Consider the following 17,974-nt stretch of genomic DNA (forward strand, 5'->3'; position numbering starts at 1 on the left):
CTCGGGCAGTGCTGCCTGCTCTCGATGTCCGCTCACTTGCCGAGACTATCTTAGTGATGTACCCACCGCTGTTGGTGGGCATGTGATAATTTGACAATAAATAAATAAATTATAAACTGTTGAGAGTATGGCTACGAGAGACCTTGTTTGCATCGGCAACCAACGCTGAAGTTGCAAAGCAAATAGAGAGGTGTCCCCATTAAATAGGTGAGCGCATCAAACTAGAGACTTTTCCCCCAAGCGTGGACTGTAATTTTTATTGTAACTAATTTTTGATAAGAATGTATAGGCATAGTTTGCATAAGTGTCTTGCATAAATAAATTTGGGAGCTCCTGTTTTGTTTAATAAATAAAAGCTGTTGTAAATGAGTTTGGAATTTGTGAGAAAGAGGTCAGTAAGAAAATATCTTACCTTAATATTTAATAGTAAATGTGTTACGTATTTTTTAATACCCAGTAAAGTTTAATTGGTTTTTGCCTATACCCTAGAGAAAGGGTTTATAGTCGTACATGTTTCACATTTTAATTAAATTTTCTGTTCTCCTTTTGTGCTTAAACCTGATCCGTGTGTATGAGTAGTCTCCTTTAGCTCAGATGACGAGTAAAGGAGACAGAAGTAATTGAACTGGAATTGTGGTGATAACAATGTACTGCCCCCAAACAAGCAAGTGGTGACTTTATAACAGCAGTAGTTATAAAGTTTTATCTGTAATGACACATGACGGTATAATTCAAGGGGCAAGATCAAGAGTGTGTAGTGGCAGTCTGGTGAGAGGAAGGCAGATGGTGAAGTTAATTTATGACCTGGTTAGCTGTTCGAAATCGTGGTGGTACCACATCACTGCCCTCGGACCACCAACAGCGACAGTTGTGGATGTGTCTGTAACGACACATGCTGTTATCTTTTCAGGGGCAGGATCGAGAGCGTGGAGCGGCAGTCTGGGGAGAGGAAGTCGGTCGATGAAGTGACTGGAAGACCGGCCAAGCTGTATGGAATCGTGGTGGTCCCAGAGCACTGCCCCGAATGTGAGTTATCCTTCTGATGTTTATTCCAGGATTCATTAATTGGTTATAGAATGGCTATATTTTTTTGTACCTTAGACTCGCTTTGACGTCATGATGGTTATAATTGTTTAGTTAACACACTCATTTTACTTCAGTTACAGAGCAATATCTAAAATTAAATGTTTTCTTTTCTTTCTGTTATGTGGAAACACCATCATTTTTTTTTGTTTTTTATTTGGTACGAACATGCTCCATAAACAAGACATGTGCCCTTTTGTGCTTGGATGTTAGAGCGGAAACTGGTTTATGATGTATATTAAGTGTATAAAATCCAACTTGCAGTTGCAAATAGGAAATGAGGGAGAATAACACTATAAAGTTTGCTGCATATTGTTTGTTTAGCTTGTTTCGCTAAGTTAGCCAAAACCTACGAAAATCATTAACATTACCATTTTTATAAAATAATGTAAGCAGGATTAGTGCATAAATTCTGGTTTTGGTGCAATGTATTTTCAATGGTGGCTTGCTCGGTAGTGGCTTGCCATTCGTAAGGCTTCGGACATGTTCAGTTGCATCCCCCACTCGATGCTTACGATTGGGAGCTCACCGACCAATATCTGATGTATTTGTCATCTGCATCCCAATCGTTGGTTGTAAACCAGAATATGTTAGTGTCGCCCGCAAAGCGCACTACAATCGCCAACAGGCAAATATTTGTTTTATTTTTATAGTGTATCGTAAAAATCACTTTATTTTAGTTCTGATAATTTTTATTAACTTTTGAAATAAGTTAAATATTTCATGTAGGTAGGTGGAGTTGAACCTGTGATCCTCCTCGTTGAAATTTTTTTTTTTGCATTGTAAAGTTATTTCGTAAAGCATTGTCATGATATATAATTTTAATTTAGTGTTTCTGAGGTAATGCCTTTTAAATTAGAAAGCTCTTTTAATGCAGTGTATTAAGTTTTTAAAGAAAAAATTTGCCAAAAATGAAAGAAAAAAAATGAAAAATTAAAAAAAAACTAATTTTTAAGGGGGAAAAATGAAAAAAAATTCAAACTGCTTTAAAATATTGTATTTTAAAGAACAAAAATTTCCCTATGAAGAGAAGGCCTAAGTTTCCCATTTACAGGGTTGCCATCCAGCTGGACCTCCAAAAATAGGGTGTTTTAGGGACTGACAGAATAAGAAAAGGGACCTTTTAGGGACTGAAATTTTGCGGAAACCTTAACATTTCTAGAATTTTTCATACAATTTTATGGTCGAGTACAACAAATAACACAGTATTAACTCAGCATACCAAGTAATCCAGTATATAAAACTTGAGTCCCTGTTCTGCTACAACCAAAACCACAATAGATAATGTGTTCAATACCGTCATTAAAAGAATGGTCACCCTTCTCCCCGATGAGCAAAAATACAATGTGTGTATGTCATTCCATAATATTATACTTTATAGTTGAATTTACCTTGAAGTTTTGCGGTAAGAAATGTCAATTTCTTATTTTTCTTTTCAAGTCTTGCAATCTTCAGTGTTAGAAAATATTTAAGAAACATTTTGTCAAATATTACTAACAAGTACGTAATGTAAATAAATGCTGTTTTTGATTATAAATTAATTTAGGGGAAAAAACATTAATATTTTGCTCATACCATTCCCTTTCCACCATAACTTTTATTCTGGACCTTCAATCATTGCCTGTGCAAGACTTGCTTCTTCTTTTAAAGCAGCAATATCATTTGACTTAAGTGCCTCTTTAAGTCTTTTATTAGCTTCTGAAAATAACCTTTCAGCAGTTTTCCTTTTTTTCTCTTTTTTATTTCTCAAATCTTTCAACTTCTCTTCAGCTTGGAAAATAGACATCTTTTTTTTCTCCAACATTATGGTATGCTGCTTTTCTTCAACCTTTTTTCTCTGTTCTTCTTCCAGTTTTTTTGCTTCCAATCCTTTTTTTGCTTTCTCCTCTAAATAAGCACAATATTTCTGATGAGCACACCTTGCAAGATTCAGGAGCTCTCTTGTCACAGGTACCAAATGTGGCTTGTTGTCATATATTTTTAAGGCTGACTTTACAATTAACACAGCATTGAGAGTGCGTTCTGACAACAAAGACCTGTCTTCTGTTAAAATACTCACTGAAGTTGAAAACCCTCTCTCTACATCTGAATTTCCATGTGATACTGCCAATGCAGCTCGACTACAGTTGAAACTGTTGGATACTTTGGAGACCCTAAAGCATTTTTAATGTCATGAAATGATACCAGTATTTGTCAATTCTTACTTCACACTTGTCAATTATGTCTTGATCTGGTTCTGACTGCAATAACTTCCACTCATCAAAAAGCAGGTTTGTATTTATGTTCAATGGAAGAGTTTTGCTGATGGTAACAATATCAAGTGAACTCTGGTCTAACACTCTCTTGTTAGGCTGAAGACACTGAAAACATTTCAGTATTGGTTAGTAATGACGACTTTGTCATTATATGTTCTGCAACTAGATTATAAGCTATATAGAAGGTACCTGAAATAAAATGCTACAAACAACTTGTGTTATACCAAGTTGGAGCATGTGTGCCCCTCAGTTAATCTTCATTGGGGCTTAAGAATGTTATCTCCCCCATAAAATTAAAATTTGTTCACACAATATTTTTATTAAAAACATTGAAAGAATAATAAAACAATATCAATACTGTAAAACTTACATGTAGTAAGATGCAGGAAAATGTAGCTCGACAGCTGCAAAACTTTATGGATGTGTGGAAGCGTGTTGATGGCCACTGTTCATGACACATTCATAAAAAATTAAATAAATATGCTAATTTTCCAATGAATTCCATTTCAAAATTTAAAAAAAGGGACTTTAGGGACCTATCCAAAAATAGGGACTTTTAAGGGACCTATGGAAAAATAGGGACTTTTAGGGACTTTTAGGGACCAGTGGCAACCCTGCATTTACTAGCCTCCAATGAGCCCCTGTAAGTGCTCTCACTCTGATCCAAAACATATTAGGCTAAAATTAAAATACTCACCTCATGAACCCATCTTTGAGCTACCAGAGATATCCCTTGAAGATTTTCAACCAAAAAATCTTTGTTGAAAGAGAAACTTCTCTCAATCACTGCTTTTTCATGAAAACAAATTAAGAAGCGCTGGAAGAATAGGATTAATTGTTTATGTGCATCTTGCATCACTGAGCTGATGACATTTAAAATTAATTTGTCAAGTATTTATTTTATTTTCAATTAAAAGATTTTGTAGCTTTCAACACCTTAGGATGTTCACAAAACTATGTTAAATCTTTAAGAATAATCTCTCCATCAGCAAGTGCCAACTGATTGTGTGTGATAAGTTCCTGAATGGGTACCTTAGCTCTAAGAGCTCTAACCATTGCTGAAGGATACAAACAAGTTGAGCCCAACTCAATTCTCTTTCTCAGAGGACTCTTGAACTTTACCTCATTCAACATTTTGGGTTATGACATCATAGTTAAATTTTTGTTACCACCTCCATCTTGAAAATCCATCATTATTAGAAAATTTTGGGATTTTTTAAATTAAAATAAAAATTAATTAATAAAATTTAATAAAACATGATTTAGCCATATTGGAATGTGACATTATGGCAAACATTTTGTTTTAAATCCTTAATTATTATCAGAAAAGATTAGGATAATGTTAAAATTAGAGAGAGAGAGGAAAAAAAATACAATCTGCCACCCTGGAAAAGTCACGTCCGCCATCCTTTAAATCAGTAATAATTATCAGAAAAAATGTGAATTTTTATTTTATTTAATAAAACAATTATTCAATTACAATTTTATAAAATTTTATTAAATTTATTAAACTCACGTCATGGAGTCCTCGATTCAAACTCGGTGAGAGCAAAAAAATGGCGATGAATCCTTCCTTCGTGGAAACACCAACATATTGACGTCCTACCCCTAATTCCAAAGTAGATATTAAGCTAGCCAGTATAAAGTCACATCCTTAGCTGTAAGGTGACTAAGGCACCCTTTGAAAAATGATGAATATAACAACACTTTAATATACACAAAATATTTATTAAAACCTCAAGTTATTTTAATATATTGCAAAAAAAAATTATATATATAAAATAATAAAAAAATATTTACAAAAAATTGTTTTCTATGAAGAACCTCTGAAAAACTAAATTGTGTATTAATTAACTCTGGTGATTCAGTAATCTTTTTGCTGTTTCATTCAGTACACACTTTCACTTGACTTGCAACTACTGATCGTGACAAAGCCACATACATACATACATTGAACATTAAAATAAGTATTGCATATTTCATTGCATATAAAAGTGATACCAACAAAAAAAATTAAAGTCCATTTGTCTTCCTTATGACGTAAGGGAAGATAATGGGCACACATGTGGAAAAATAATGCTCATGTATATGGAAAGATAAGCCTTGAGAATTTTTTTTTAACTTTCTGGTTTAAGTGCTTGAACTTAGGTACTTTGACTAGTAGTATGTGAATATTTTTAACTTCATATGTATGTATTTGCATTAAATTTCCAACACTAGGCAAGAAAAAAATACAAAGTATTGCTATATCTGCTATAGGTATCGGACACATGAGTGACTAATACTTGGTGTGCTTTTTCCTTGTGATACCGATGAGACATGGTTTTTCAGAGATGATAATAAAAAAAAATACCTTCAACAAAAGTCCTTTGCAGAAATTACTAAACTTGCTAGTTGGTGTGGTTGAAGTGATAATTTAATAAAACATGTAAAGACCAGTGTAGGAGTTTTTTTGTGTTCTAGTGAGAAAAAAGTCATGGGTAGGACGAAGCTGTATGAAATTTATAATCATCCACCACACTTGAACTACATGGCCTACAATGAAAGGTATTAGACTTTTGCATCACTCTGTACTACAGGAAGAAAATTATGATGAAGCATTTCCTAAGATAAAACAAATAGTAATTAGTGGTTTTTCCCCCTATACATTAAATGATTTTTTTTTGCAAGGTGATTTGTGTCATGCTGCAGAGAGTAGCTAGCAAGGTCTGTGGATTGTTGCAGATTCCAACATGTGCCAGTTTAACAATGGTGGCTGCAGTAGTGGGCAGCTGTGTCTACCGCGGGGTTCCAGATCTCGCAGCTGTGTGTGCGCTGACGGCGGTAATGACATTGAGGGTTCGGGCGAGGCACCTATTTGCAACGACATTTGACTGCCTTTCGCTTCTCTCTTGTGGAATGAGCCCTGAGACTTTATTATTGCCACCTATCTATTGTTTTTTGTTTGCACCCCATTAATGTCATTAAAATTAAACTATTCTGTTTCAAATTTCTTTTAATTTGTTGAATAGTGTAATGTCCCAGAGTGTTTTGTTCAGAGCAGACAAACTCCACATTTGCAAGAAAAAAATTTTTCTCGCTTTAAGTCTTGGATTTTAAAGCATATTATTTGTATTGTTTCCAAAGTTACACCATTTTGGATTAGATGGTTAAAACATAATAAAGCTATTTCTTAAGAAACGGGTTAATATATGAATGATCACTCAAAATATAAATTTTAAATAATATAACATACATTGTATATTATAAATAACATTACAATTTTAATATATATATGTAATGATATCAACAGATTTTAAATTAGTGTTATCAGCCTATGTTCTTAGCACTGAACTATGATATTTAAATATATACCTACTGGTTTGTCATATATGTTTTGTGTTATTCCTGTTCTGAAAACTCAATAAAATACTTTCGAAATAAGAACATAATATAATGTTGTAAAGTCTTTTGTAATTTATAATAAATTGTCTTAATTTATAAAACATATTTCAGTTTATTTATTCACATACATTTTTAAGGCTTCAAACCTTTAATAATAAATTTGTTTCACTGTGTGCCGGAAATTAGGTATTTCGACACTTTTTTTTTAATTGTTGTTATATTTTAAATAATTTTTTGGAAATTTTATTTTTCTTTATAATTTGGTTACAAAAGGGTGATTTACACTTTGTTAGGCTGGTGTACTCTATGTAGTTAAACTTTGTGCCTGTGGACCGAAGCACCTTTTCTCAAGGTCCTATCTGATATTTTGCAAGTCTAATGTAGACGTTAGCAGCCCGTATGACATTTCTCCCTCTTACAGTCACGTTCCCGGCCTGTAACATTATTTCCCTGCATGACAAAAACTGCATACAACAGCTCTGGATGAGTTGTTACCATTTCTCAGAGACGAGCTTACCATAGCGTTTACCGTCACGCATACGTCTTAGGTTCTCTCTTCGAAAGTCACGTTAGGATGCTCGTTCCCAGCCTTGTTGCACCCCCCACCCCTCCCAGCTCCCTCTGGTTCTAAGAATTTAGCCCAGGATCATTGCCCTGACGTGAACCCCGCCAAGCGTTGGCTGATTTCAAGGACGATTTGCCATAGAAAAAATATGTGCAAGTATGGACCACACACGACATCTGGCGGCGGACGTAGTAACTTCTTCTCTTGTTGCCAGCACGTGGAGCTGATGCCCACGACATCTGGTGGAAACTCTGCTAACCTCCCAGCTACCTTCCCCTGTAGGCTGCCAGAGTGCAGCACCAGAATGTGCCATTAGCCCCAAACTATAGCAGTTGTCTTGGGCAAGTCGATTCTTTTTTATTTCAGACACCCCTCAACACGTAGCGCTAAAATCGGCCAGTGCTACCAACTTCGAGACATCGAAGTCAGAGTTTTTTTTTTTTTTGTGATTCCCACTCGGGAAACTTCGGAACCTTTCGGTCTGGATGCCTCTGTCTCCCCCTCCACTTTTGATTGAAAATTTACTTTTAATTACGAGACGTGGCTCTTCGGCAGACACTTCGCGTTGCGATTCCAGACGGACTGTTTGTGATTATCAGCAGATCAACGAGACGCTCTACAAGACTTCCATCCGGCCGCAACCGACGATGTAGTCGATTAGACAAGGGATGCTATCCCTGTAAATATCTTTAAGTAGTTTAGTCCGTCCATATAGTACAATGAATAATAGTTTTTCCTCTTTAAATAATTTTTTTTTGAAATAATGGAAACGTCCGCATCTGCCGCGTATCCACGAGCTGCAGATCCAGTCTTGCTACAGTTCAGAAAATAGAAGCCAACTTTCCTGTCTGGTGAGTTACTATCCATGACATTCCCCAACCTTCCCTTACCTTTTGCGGGCATTTTCTGCCCAGTTTGTTAACTGTCTGTGTACAAGTTCTGATCAGGTTTGATTCGGACTGTTCGCAGACAGGGTCCAAGAGCCGGATGCCGAATTGGCATTTTCATCACCCTTCCTCAACAACAAATAGGGGCTTAGGCATCATGTTCACTACTGATCTCCGGGAAGCGAAACACCGACCTCCGGTGCTACTGTATTTATAAACTTTTTCTTTTTAATTTTCTTAAATTACGCCGTCAGACGAAGCTCATCATATAAACATCATTTCTGGACTTTAAGAATATATACTGGGATGGTTTAAACATATTTGTATTTTTTTTTATTGGTTTATGTATTTTTTTTAATGAAACCTTTTTATAATCTAATTTAGGGCCGGCCCATATTTTTTTCTTTCTGAATATACCTGAAAGCTCTTTAAGTACGTAATTGATATTGTATGTTAATATTTTTTAATATCTGTTATAAGTTTCCTAAGTATGGAGTAATTATATTCAGACGGAATCACACCTTGTTTCTGTTCATTTCTCATATCCTTGTGAAAGATCCCCAGTACAACTGTTTCTGTACAATTTTATCCATAGATATTATAATTAATTTAAGTGTAAGTACTCGTTATATAAAATATTTTGTGTATATTGAATTTAAAATAATACTCTAATAGAAACCGACTCAAGATAACTGTAACGCCCCTCGTGCCTCAAAATTAAATTATTTTAAATTAATTGAGCCTTGGAAACTTGCTGGGTAAGAATAATAAGAAAAATAAAGTTATTGACCAGAGGTGGCACGAGGTGGAGAACAAGACAATTTGGAACTCCCTGACACAAGCAACTGGGGAGCTGGTGGATCGTTTAAGGGAAGAAGGTATATCATAAATAAATTAACACTACACAAGTAGCTCGGTCTATAGGTTCCCTGTTTTATTTAAAAATGTAAATAATGAATTTTGTTTTCCATTTGATTTGGCATTTGTAAGTTTCTCATTTAATGATATTAACAATATATTTAAGTTTTTCGATAATGGGCCGGCCCAATATTATTATAACAACACATACTCAACTTTAACAACAAACAATTACATAAACAAAAATTTATAAGTATCACACCAAATTTGATTCGTCCAATGATTACATCGATAATTAGTTTTATTCATTCTTCATGTTCTTGAGGAAAGCACTGTTCGCTGGTAGGCTATTCATTCGATTAATGTAGTTCGTAGCTAGAAAGGGGGGGGGGGGGATGTATATTTCACATTACCACCCGGGTCTTCAAAAGATAACGTCGGGTCGCGGAAACATCTCTTCTAACGTGACCCGCAGTGGAGGTGCAGGACCACGAGCTGGGAGCAATTTGTCTCTCCAGCACTTCGACCCTGTCTGAAACCCAAGTCAAATTCAAAACGAATTAGACCTGCTTCCAGACAGTCATACACCGTCGGCGCAAAAGGCCAACAAACGGGAATGTGGGGGAAAAGGCCGGATTACTCACCAAACAGGGTGTAGAGTTCGGAGTTCACTAGATGTCTCGCGCCGACATCAGGATGCCGCGGACCGAAAAGTCGCGGATGCGCGAACAAAACCAAAAATTTAGAAAAAAAAATTTAAAAAAATACTAAAACTTTAAAATTGGAGACATGACTTGAACTACAGTAGAACCCCGATTTTGTGAACACGGATTTAACGAAAACAGCGATTTAACGAAAAGGTTTTCAGGAACCATCAAAAAACACCAATTAATTAAAATAATAATATATATTTCCAAAAAATGAAAGTAAATTGCAACGGAAACTTATTAAAAAATACACTCTGTGGTGTCAGTAATAGAATGGAGGTACTATATATTATGTGCCTTTGCATCATCTGTCCAAACACGAAAAAATAAAAAAAATAGTTCAAATTGCTTAAAAACTCCGGGCGCTGTAACTGAATTGCGTAGGTGCGTGCCATTGCGCGCGCCTGGATAGATAGACTGTCCGCGACACATGACGTCATGAAGGGTTTCTTTGTCCGCATCCCCCTCCCCCTTTATTGATCACTGGCTTGACTCACCACGTTATCTTCCAATCACGCCCGCATAGTAACAGTGCTAGCCAATAATCACACGTTTCCAAATATTCCCTTTCTCCAGGTTTTTTCAACTTGTGACAACGTCACACCAAAACGCCATTATCATTATTCTCAGCAAGAGCTTTGTGCGCGGTGTTTAGTTCTTGGGATACATTTTTTATAAGTGCTGTTCGGACTTCGATTTTTTGCTTTTCTTCTTGGATTTTGACTACAGATTGCGATTTAAATTGACTACACTGCCTGTTGACGACCTGCTTAGCTTTTTTATTGGTACAGTAGAATCCCGCTGATGCGACCACTCACGGTTTCCGGAAAAACGGACTTATAAACGGAATGGCCGCAATAGAGATTTCGGGCCAATTTTTACCCCCCCCCCCCCCCCCAAATATATCCAAATACATAAAATACTCGCGCTAAATGAATTTGCATCACGCGAGTTCGGCTATGCTAGCCGGCTGGTTATTTTCGTTCAAAACGCGTTGAAGGAACTTGTGTGGATCAGGTATAAAACATTCAGCTATAATCGAAAGATATAAGAACAATGCTATCCTGAAATGCTGTGACATGTTTTTGGAGTAGATAATCACAGCGACAGACCGACAGGATGTGCTCCCGCCCTTGCCGTCAGCGATGTTTATTTTTACAGCTCAAGCAATTACACAGGCCTGCGATGAAAAAATTGTTTGGAATTTAAAGGGTGATTCTTAAGTATTTTAGTGTGCTCAATTCAGGAAAAATATTTTAAAAAGTCCATCACGTACAGTTTTTTTACAAAATATACTTACCGTACAATTGTTATATTACAATTTTCCCCTCAGGAGTAAATGCATACACTAATGTTTTCTGATTTTGTATATTTATAATTATAATTGCGGGGTCTAATTAGTTTTAATTGTTTTAAAGATTTCTGGTATAAAAGCATTAAAGTTCAAGAGCAGGTGATAAAGATGACTTTCGGTAGAGGAATGAGAGCAGCCAGGGTGAAGAGGTTCTTGGCCGCCAGACAGCCAAGAACATGTTCAATCAGGTTCTAACAGGATTTTTCATGTTCTGTCCTTCTCGTTCATAGCACTTCTTACTTTCCTTCTATCATTCTTCCCTTGGTGTGCCGACCTCCGTAGCATAGTCGGATGCACACCGGCTTACGGTGCGAGGGGTTCTGGGTTCGAGTCCCGGGTAAGGCATGGGTGTTATTTACAAGCTACAAATTGATTGATTAGGGCATGATAATGATTCGAATATGGACGAATTGTACAGAGATTTTATTGATAAGATATGATAAAAGAAAAAAAAGCTTCGTATAAGGACACGCTCATTTCTGGCTGAACGGGTACCCCCCAAGGCCATAACTATCAAGGTAGAAGAAGAAGGTTCCCTTGGTGTTGACACAGTTAACGTGGTCTTACAGTCGTATAAAATCTAATTTGCTCTTGGTTTTGTTTGTGTGTGTTTTTTGTTTTTTTGACCACTGACTTATTTATTTATTTATAAAATGACCTCCAGAGGATGTCGTGTTTCTCCTGATAAGTTTTGTTATATTTGTGGAAGTTTTATTGTGAAAAAACAACAGAGAAATATTACTGATTTTGTGAAAACAGCGTATTTTGCCTATTTTGGTATGAAGCTAGGGGACCAAGACAAATCGTGGGCACCACATAAAGTGTGTTCTATTTGTGTAGAAGAACTTCGTCAGTGGACCCAAGGTAAGAAAAAATCTTTTCGATTTGGAATCCCCATGATCTGGAGAGAGCCTCGTAATCATTCAGATGATTGCTATTTTTGTTCTTGCGATATTCAAGGTTACAATTTGATTAATAAGAAACAGATTTTTTATCCAAATATTCAGAGTGCTATGCGTCCTGTTCCCCATGGTCCAGATATTCCAGTACCCGTTGCTCTAAAGTCATTAGATGATATATCACTACCAGAAACATCTAAAGAAGAAATCACTGTTTCAGGTGATGAAGAATTCTATATACCTCAAAGTGAACCTCAACTGTTTTCCCAATGTGAATTGAACGATTTGATCAGGGATTTAAGTTTATCTAAAGAATCTGCTGAGTTGCTATCTTCTCGACTGAAAGAAAAAAATTTATTAGCTCCAGGTACTTCTTTCTACTGGTACAGAAACCGTGAAAAACATTTCACTCCATTCTTCACTCAGCATGAGGAACTGGTTTACTGCCATAATATAACAGCGTTAATGGGTATGTTTAATATTGAGTATAATAGCAATGAATGGCGTCTTTTCCTTGACTCGTCAAAGAGAAGTTTTAAAGGCGTACTTCTGCACAATGGTAATAAGTATGCATCAGTACCAGTAGCCCACTCTGTTTACTTGAAAGAGCGTTATGAAAATTTAGAAATGATATTGTCAAAGATTAATTATAATGAACATATGTGGACGATTTGTGGAGATTTAAAAGTGATCTCGATGTTACTGGGACAGCAGGGAGGGTACACAAAATTCCCATGCTTTATATGTGAATGGGACAGTAGAGACAAAAGTTCACATTGGATTAGAAAGGAGTGGCCAAGAAGAGAAGCATTAGTTGGAGGAGTTAAAAACGTGTTAAGAGAAAATCTTGTCGAACCAGAGAAAGTTCTTCTGCCCCCACTCCACATTAAATTGGGTATTATGAAGCAATTCGTCAAAGCATTGCCAAAAGATGGCCCGTGTTTCAAATACTTGGGAGAAAAGTTTCCAGGATTGTCTGAGGCGAAATTGAAAGAGGGCATTTTTGTCGGCCCTGATATTCGTAAGTTGATGAAAGATGATGTGTTTGAGACGAAAATGAATATAACAGAAAAAGAGGCTTGGCTTTCTTTGAAAGAGGTAATAACCAAGTTTCTAGGAAATTATAAGGACCCTAACTACATGTTCATTGTAGAGAATATGCTGACTAAACTGAAAAATCTGGGTTGTTCGATGAGTTTAAAACTTCACTTCCTGAATTCCCATCTTGACTACTTCCCACAAAACCTAGGAGCTGTGAGTGAGGAACAGAGTGAAAGATTTCACCAAGACGTGAAAGAAATGTAAAGGAGGTATCAAGGTCGATGGAACATTACTATGATTGCTGACTACTGTTGGATGCTGAAGAGGGACTTACCGGACAAAGTCTACAAACGAGAAAGCCATAAAAGGAGCTTCAAAAAGAAGAGAATGAGGCATAATGAAGACGAATAAACATACAAATTGGTCATATCATACAGTAAATGGTGTTAAAAGCGCTCTAAGTGATTTATGAACAATAAATTTTATGATAAATAAAAATAAAGTGAAGTTTCTTGATCATTTATAAAATTGTATTATTTCTCCTAATTTTTATTTGCATTTTGTAGGAAAACCTTATGTGATGGAAAAAAACCATGGTCATATTTGGATTCAGCACACTTAAAAATATAAAGTTCAGCCACCAAATGTTAGACAATTTTCAAAAATTCGAAAAATGCAGGCCTGTGTTATCTTTTCCACGTCCCTTCGCAGCGTAAAAAAAAAAGAAAAAAAAAACACGTTGGAATGCAGATGGAAAAGTAACTATGCATTAAAATAAATATATTTACGGCCCTGCTAAATTTTTCTATTCAATAAAATTCGAGGTATTAGTGATTTTTCAGCAGATACTGCTGTGTGACTAATAAACAAAATGTATCATAATAACTTAAACTTATAAAGTATTTATTAACGGCGAAGGACAGTCGTATAAGCCCATAAAAATATTTATTTTACCGATAATGGACTGTACAACCTGGCTTTTGTCACACGCGGTGTGGGTGGGGAGGAGGATGCTGACAGTTTGTCACGCAGAAGGTTGAAATAAGGGAGGGAATGTGTTGAAATGTTAGTTGGTAAAAGGGGAGGGGGTGTTTTTACATGGTTTGTGACTCTGGGAGGGATGAGCCTTGAAGAATTAGCAGCGTCACGTCACGTATGACGTCAAGCCGCCGCTACCGCCAGCCTGGCCGGACGAGTTTCTTACGCTCTCGCAGAAGCTACCACAGCAGCTTTTCGTGCGTGCGGGCGGGTAAGATAACATGACAGCTGAAACGGCTTTTCGTGCGATAGTGGACGCGCCGAGCTCGGCTAGACACTGCCGCGTGCATCGGCGGCATTATACTGTACATGACTTTATTTACTGTTTTTGGATATCGGCTTTGTTACGTTTTTTTGACGATTCGTTTATGTTACTGGTATTAGAACTGGACAAAACTGGGAGACGGGCGGAAAGCTTTTTTTTTTTTTCCGCTAAGCTCGCGTCTATTGGCTGGCTGCTGATGGAAGGTCATGAGTCTGGGCGGAGCGTTGAGTGAGTTATACTGCGCATGCGCAGCTCAGCGAACAGAGAGAGCCCGCCAGCTGCTACGCCGCGCCGTAACAACAGCTGACCGAGTACAATTAATTACCTTTCTCCGCGTACGGCGCGCTATGGACGGTAAATTTCCATCAATTTGCGGCCATTTTTTTTAATTTTTTCTGTGACGCAATGTGTATGTAGCTCGTATTTGTTATAAACGCTACAGGTTGCGACTGTATTTTAATAAACTTTAACGTATTTCTTACACTTTTCATATTTTTTTTCGCCTAATTTTTCACGGTTTCTGAAAATCTGTACGTACGACTGAGGTGTACGTACGAACCGGGGGCCGTACGAGCGAGATCAAAAACGTTTAAGATGGAAAGTTGACCAAGTCTGAGATAGCACGGCAGCACAAGATATCGGCGTCGCCCCTGTCTACGATAAGGAAACGTAGGGACGCGATTATGTGTGCGGGGGTCATTGAAAATTGGTAAATCGGATTTAACGAAACATCGATTTAGAGTAAACATTTTCGGTAACCATAGCACTTCGTTAAATCGGGGTTCTACTGTAATTACTACTACTGACCGACTACTGAAAAAATGGGATCACATCCCTTAGAGCAACTGACTACATCTCTTCTGCACACGAATTCGCAATTCCCGCAAAAAGCCTCCTAGCGCAGAGGACGCCGAGAAGACGTGGTCAGTAGCCGAGGTCAGAGGACTGAGTGCCGCAATGGCGGACAAAGCTCCTAATTAAATTGGGCGGTGAGGCCCTAGGTCAAAGGAGGGGGAAGTTTCGGTTCTAGGCCGAAAATTTCCGAAGGTGCCCGAGTGGTTGTACGCACGCCTTCAGTAGTTCGCGCCAAAGAGCGACTGCTGCGGTCTCTACCGGCAGGTACAGGAAGCAACAAACAATAGACTTCTATAGGTCGAGAGGAAGAAGCATAGGGCCATAAGGCGTAGCAGCGCTGCGCTCTGGCGGCGTAAAGAGGAACTAACGGAGGCGGTGAACTGACTCGCCGCCAGGTGTCACGAGCGTAGTCTCAGCTCGCTGGCCACCATGGGTGAAGTTGCTTTTTTCTGCCGCTAGGTGTCGCGGAGGTCTCTTTAGGACCAGGGAGATGGTCCTTGAAATAGGCCATCGTCTTGGCTAAGTTCATGTCAGGTCACTGCTCCTGGATTTCTCAGAACTAAGGGGGAAGGGTGGGGGAAACAAAAGGCGCAACGAAGCTGGGAACAACAGTCCATGGGATATCCGTTCGTTACAAGACTCACTACTCTCAGCAGGTCTCTGAGAAGTAGCAGCTTGCAGCCCAGAAGCTGCTCTATGCAGTTTTGGTCATGAAGAGAAATAATATTACAAACTCGGGACGTGACTGCAGGCGAGAGAAATTTTAAGCTGGTTGCCGGCCAAGTATTAGATCTGCAAAATATAAGAATGGGAAAGGTGCTTCAGACTACTGGCACAAAGTTTAAACACGAGGCATACACCGGCCTAACAAAAAGTAAATTGCCCCCTTGTAACCAAATAAAATTAGAAAAATAAAATTTCCAAAATTAATTTAAAATTATAGTAAAAATTTAAAAGGGTGTCGAAATTCCTAATTTCCGGCACATATCTTTGACTAACATCTCCTAATAATTTTTGATGCATTCTTGAGTTTTTTTGTCTACTTTGGAATCTACATATTTTTAGCAAAATATTTTTAAATTATAAAACAGCCGTTCTTTTAATGGGTATGTGTCTATATATATATATATATATATATATATATATATATATATATATATATATATATATATATATATATATATATATATATATATATATATATATATATATATATAAAACCAAATGTTCTGTTAATTATAGGAATTTTTAGCATATTGATTTTTTTTGTTTTAATTTACTTTGGCAAAACTAAACTTACTTAGACCCTTAATTGAAATTTTTGCCACAAATTTAAAAAAAAAAAACACGTGATTGTAATTTTAATGCCGGAATAATAAATAAAAATTATTACATAAATTTAATTTGCACACTCTAGCATCAACAAATCATAATACACACAAACAAAATACACAGAAAATACCAAAGACAGCACTGAACAAAGAAATAGGTTGAATTAAGTCAGAGGCCTGAGTCCCATTCCCTTAACCCAAATGCAGTGCTTGTTAATAAGAAAGCTCTTGTTCAGCACATCATGTTGGTTGAACTTTGATGAAGAACCTTCATCATCTACGAGTTGAAATATAAAGTGATGTCTTGACGCGCCGCCGGCGGTCTTTATCTACGAGAGCCGTCGCCATGCGCCCCCCCTCCCCGCTTCGGAGAGATTGTCCACCGCCCCGAGCGGCCGTTTACCGGGCCGAGCGCCGGGTGGGCGCTCGACCCCTGGGCAATTCGGCGACCCGCAGCACAGGACGCTCCACCCTTGCCCGCAAGGGAGGCTTCCTCCGCCCCCCCCCCCTCTCCTTCTTTCATCCGGCTATCAGGTATAAAAGGGCCCTGCGGAGAGCCCTCAGTGGGTAGTAGGGCGCTCGCCTCCTGACGAGCAGTCTCGCCCTTCGCGTGCGCGACCAAGCGACAACGAAGTCTATCGCTGCCGCCCGAGGCTGGGAACTCTCGTGTTCGTGCTGTGTTCCCGTGAATAAAAAAGCTGCTTACCAGAACATGCTGCGTTAAGATCTCGAAACCCCGTCAGTTCCGCCTCCCCTCCACAGCCTTCCTGTCCGAACCAAGGGGGGGAAAATCTCCGGACGACAGCCGTCCCCGGATTCACTCTCCACGCTACTGCGCGGGAGCTGGCCTTGGCAGGTAATTCCGCCATTCCTGGTTCCAAAGGGAGTTTGGGTCCCGGGCCGGTCAGTCTGACTGCCTCCGAGTGTCTTCGCCGAGTGAGAAGGCTGGTACTACGCTGTTACATCGCGTATCAGACCTCTTTCCCCGGCGGAGGGGGAAACAGAACCGCCGAGCGAGCGAGTCGGGACTACGCGGTTACATCGCGTACCGATTTCCTCTCGCCTGGCGAGGAGAGACAACTCCGGTCCCTCTAACACTACGCTGGTAACTCCGCGTGTTGGGGAAGGCCAGGGGGCCTCCGTGTTTCTCCCGCACTTGGCTTTAGCCTCCCGGCCAGGAGAAGTCGGAGGGCGGTTTTAATCGCCGTCCGAGTTCCCCGAGTCGAGGAAGGACAGAGGTCGAACCAGAGCCTCTCCCCTAGCCCTGGGTTCGCGCTCAGGGACCTAGGGAAGACCCCCCACCCCACCGCCATTTAGAGGGATCGCCCCTCTCACCATCCCCCCCCCCCTTTTTCTTGTTCAGGTGTCAGACACCAGCTGGGGGAGTAAAAACCAAAGACCATCCCTGCCTCCGCGACCAGCCTTCCTGTCCGCCTCCCCTTAAATGCCGAG

At 38.7% G+C, this 17,974-nt stretch overlaps 1 protein-coding gene and 1 long non-coding RNA gene across 6 annotated transcripts in view; one reads left to right on the plus strand and one right to left on the minus strand.

The window, feature by feature from the left end:
* Positions 1-6,327, plus strand: part of LOC134538547 (nidogen) — a 183,762-nt gene extending 177,435 nt beyond the window's left edge. For all 3 annotated transcript variants that reach the window (XM_063379965.1, XM_063379966.1, XM_063379967.1), the window contains 2 exons: positions 911-1,026; positions 6,063-6,327. In XM_063379965.1, coding sequence (XP_063236035.1) covers positions 911-1,026; positions 6,063-6,211 — 265 coding nt within the window. In that variant the 3' untranslated portion in view covers positions 6,212-6,327. The remainder of the gene's footprint in view (positions 1-910; positions 1,027-6,062) is intronic.
* The window catches only part of LOC134538548 (uncharacterized), a 46,845-nt gene that overhangs the window by 13,087 nt on the left and 15,784 nt on the right, over positions 1-17,974 (minus strand). The window lies entirely within an intron of this gene.

Source organism: Bacillus rossius, chromosome 13 (assembly GCF_032445375.1).
Source record: "Bacillus rossius redtenbacheri isolate Brsri chromosome 13, Brsri_v3, whole genome shotgun sequence".
Taxonomy (NCBI): Eukaryota; Metazoa; Arthropoda; class Insecta; order Phasmatodea; family Bacillidae; genus Bacillus; species Bacillus rossius.